Here is a 933-nt window from a genome sequence, read left to right as displayed (position 1 = left end):
GCGAGGAATATGGTCAAAATTCAAGATGATCTACAGTGCATTTGTCAATTTTCAGTTTTCCACGTACACTTCCTAGTTGATAAACTCTAGATTCTTAACAGGTATTTACTATCCTGTTGAAGGGTTTACGACGCATGTTATTCCATACAATCAATAAGATAGTGGGATGCAGCTTGACCTTAGTGATAGTAAGTAAGACTGTCTTGCTAAAGGTGGTTATGGGAAGCTTTATTTGAGAAAGGACCCTGACGGCAAGGAAAATTATTGTTAAAGTGAACTGCGGGTAAAGAGAAAGAAGCAGTTCTTACCATGAGGCTGCCATTCTAGCCTATCTGAAGGGCCCGCGGCGGAGGCCGAAGCTCATTACATGACTATCCACAAAGGAATGCTGGTAATGGAATACATCAATGGCAGCACATTAGAGGAGCTCTTTAAAAAGAAACAAGATGAATAGCGTCTAATGTCTGTCTGTCCTTTATGCTATTGCAAAACGCCCCCAAGAGATTCACGAGGCTGGTATTATCCACGGTGATTTCAAGCCCGATAATTGCCTGATCACGTTCGACGAGGAAGGTAACCCTGACGCTCATATTATAGACTTCGGTCTTTCGACGAAGATCGGGCAGAGGTCGACCTTAAGTCGAGGTCACAGAGAGGACTGGTATTCCATTCTAAAAAAGAGGCGTGGTATGCGGTTGGACCTTTATGGTCTTTCCCCTGCAGCCAGCGACAGACGTGGTGGCCTTCTCCTTCATTGTGCTGTATGTTGCCAAGAAGATTTTTGGGAAAAGCCCTCGGGGGTTGTCAAGCTCGCAAAACAGTGGCTTGTAGTACCGCATGTCTAGCGGGCCCAACATTGACTGACTTCATTCGTGCAAAGAGGACTTTAAAAGGCGTGAGGATTGGCTAGAATAATGAAGGCATTTGGATAAA

General features: G+C 44.7%; 1 protein-coding gene across 1 annotated transcript in view; it reads left to right on the top strand.

The window, feature by feature from the left end:
- Nucleotides 1–367: 367 nt before the first annotated feature.
- Nucleotides 368–933, top strand: part of LOC119591790 (serine/arginine repetitive matrix protein 2-like) — a 19665-nt gene continuing 19099 nt past the window's right edge. The window contains exons 1-2 of the mRNA XM_037940534.1: nucleotides 368–391; nucleotides 724–823. Coding sequence (XP_037796462.1) covers nucleotides 368–391; nucleotides 724–823 — 124 coding nt within the window. The remainder of the gene's footprint in view (nucleotides 392–723; nucleotides 824–933) is intronic.

Source organism: Penaeus monodon, chromosome 29 (genome assembly GCF_015228065.2).
Source record: "Penaeus monodon isolate SGIC_2016 chromosome 29, NSTDA_Pmon_1, whole genome shotgun sequence".
Classification (NCBI taxonomy): Eukaryota; Metazoa; Arthropoda; class Malacostraca; order Decapoda; family Penaeidae; genus Penaeus; species Penaeus monodon.
This window is presented reverse-complemented; position numbering and strand designations above follow the sequence as displayed.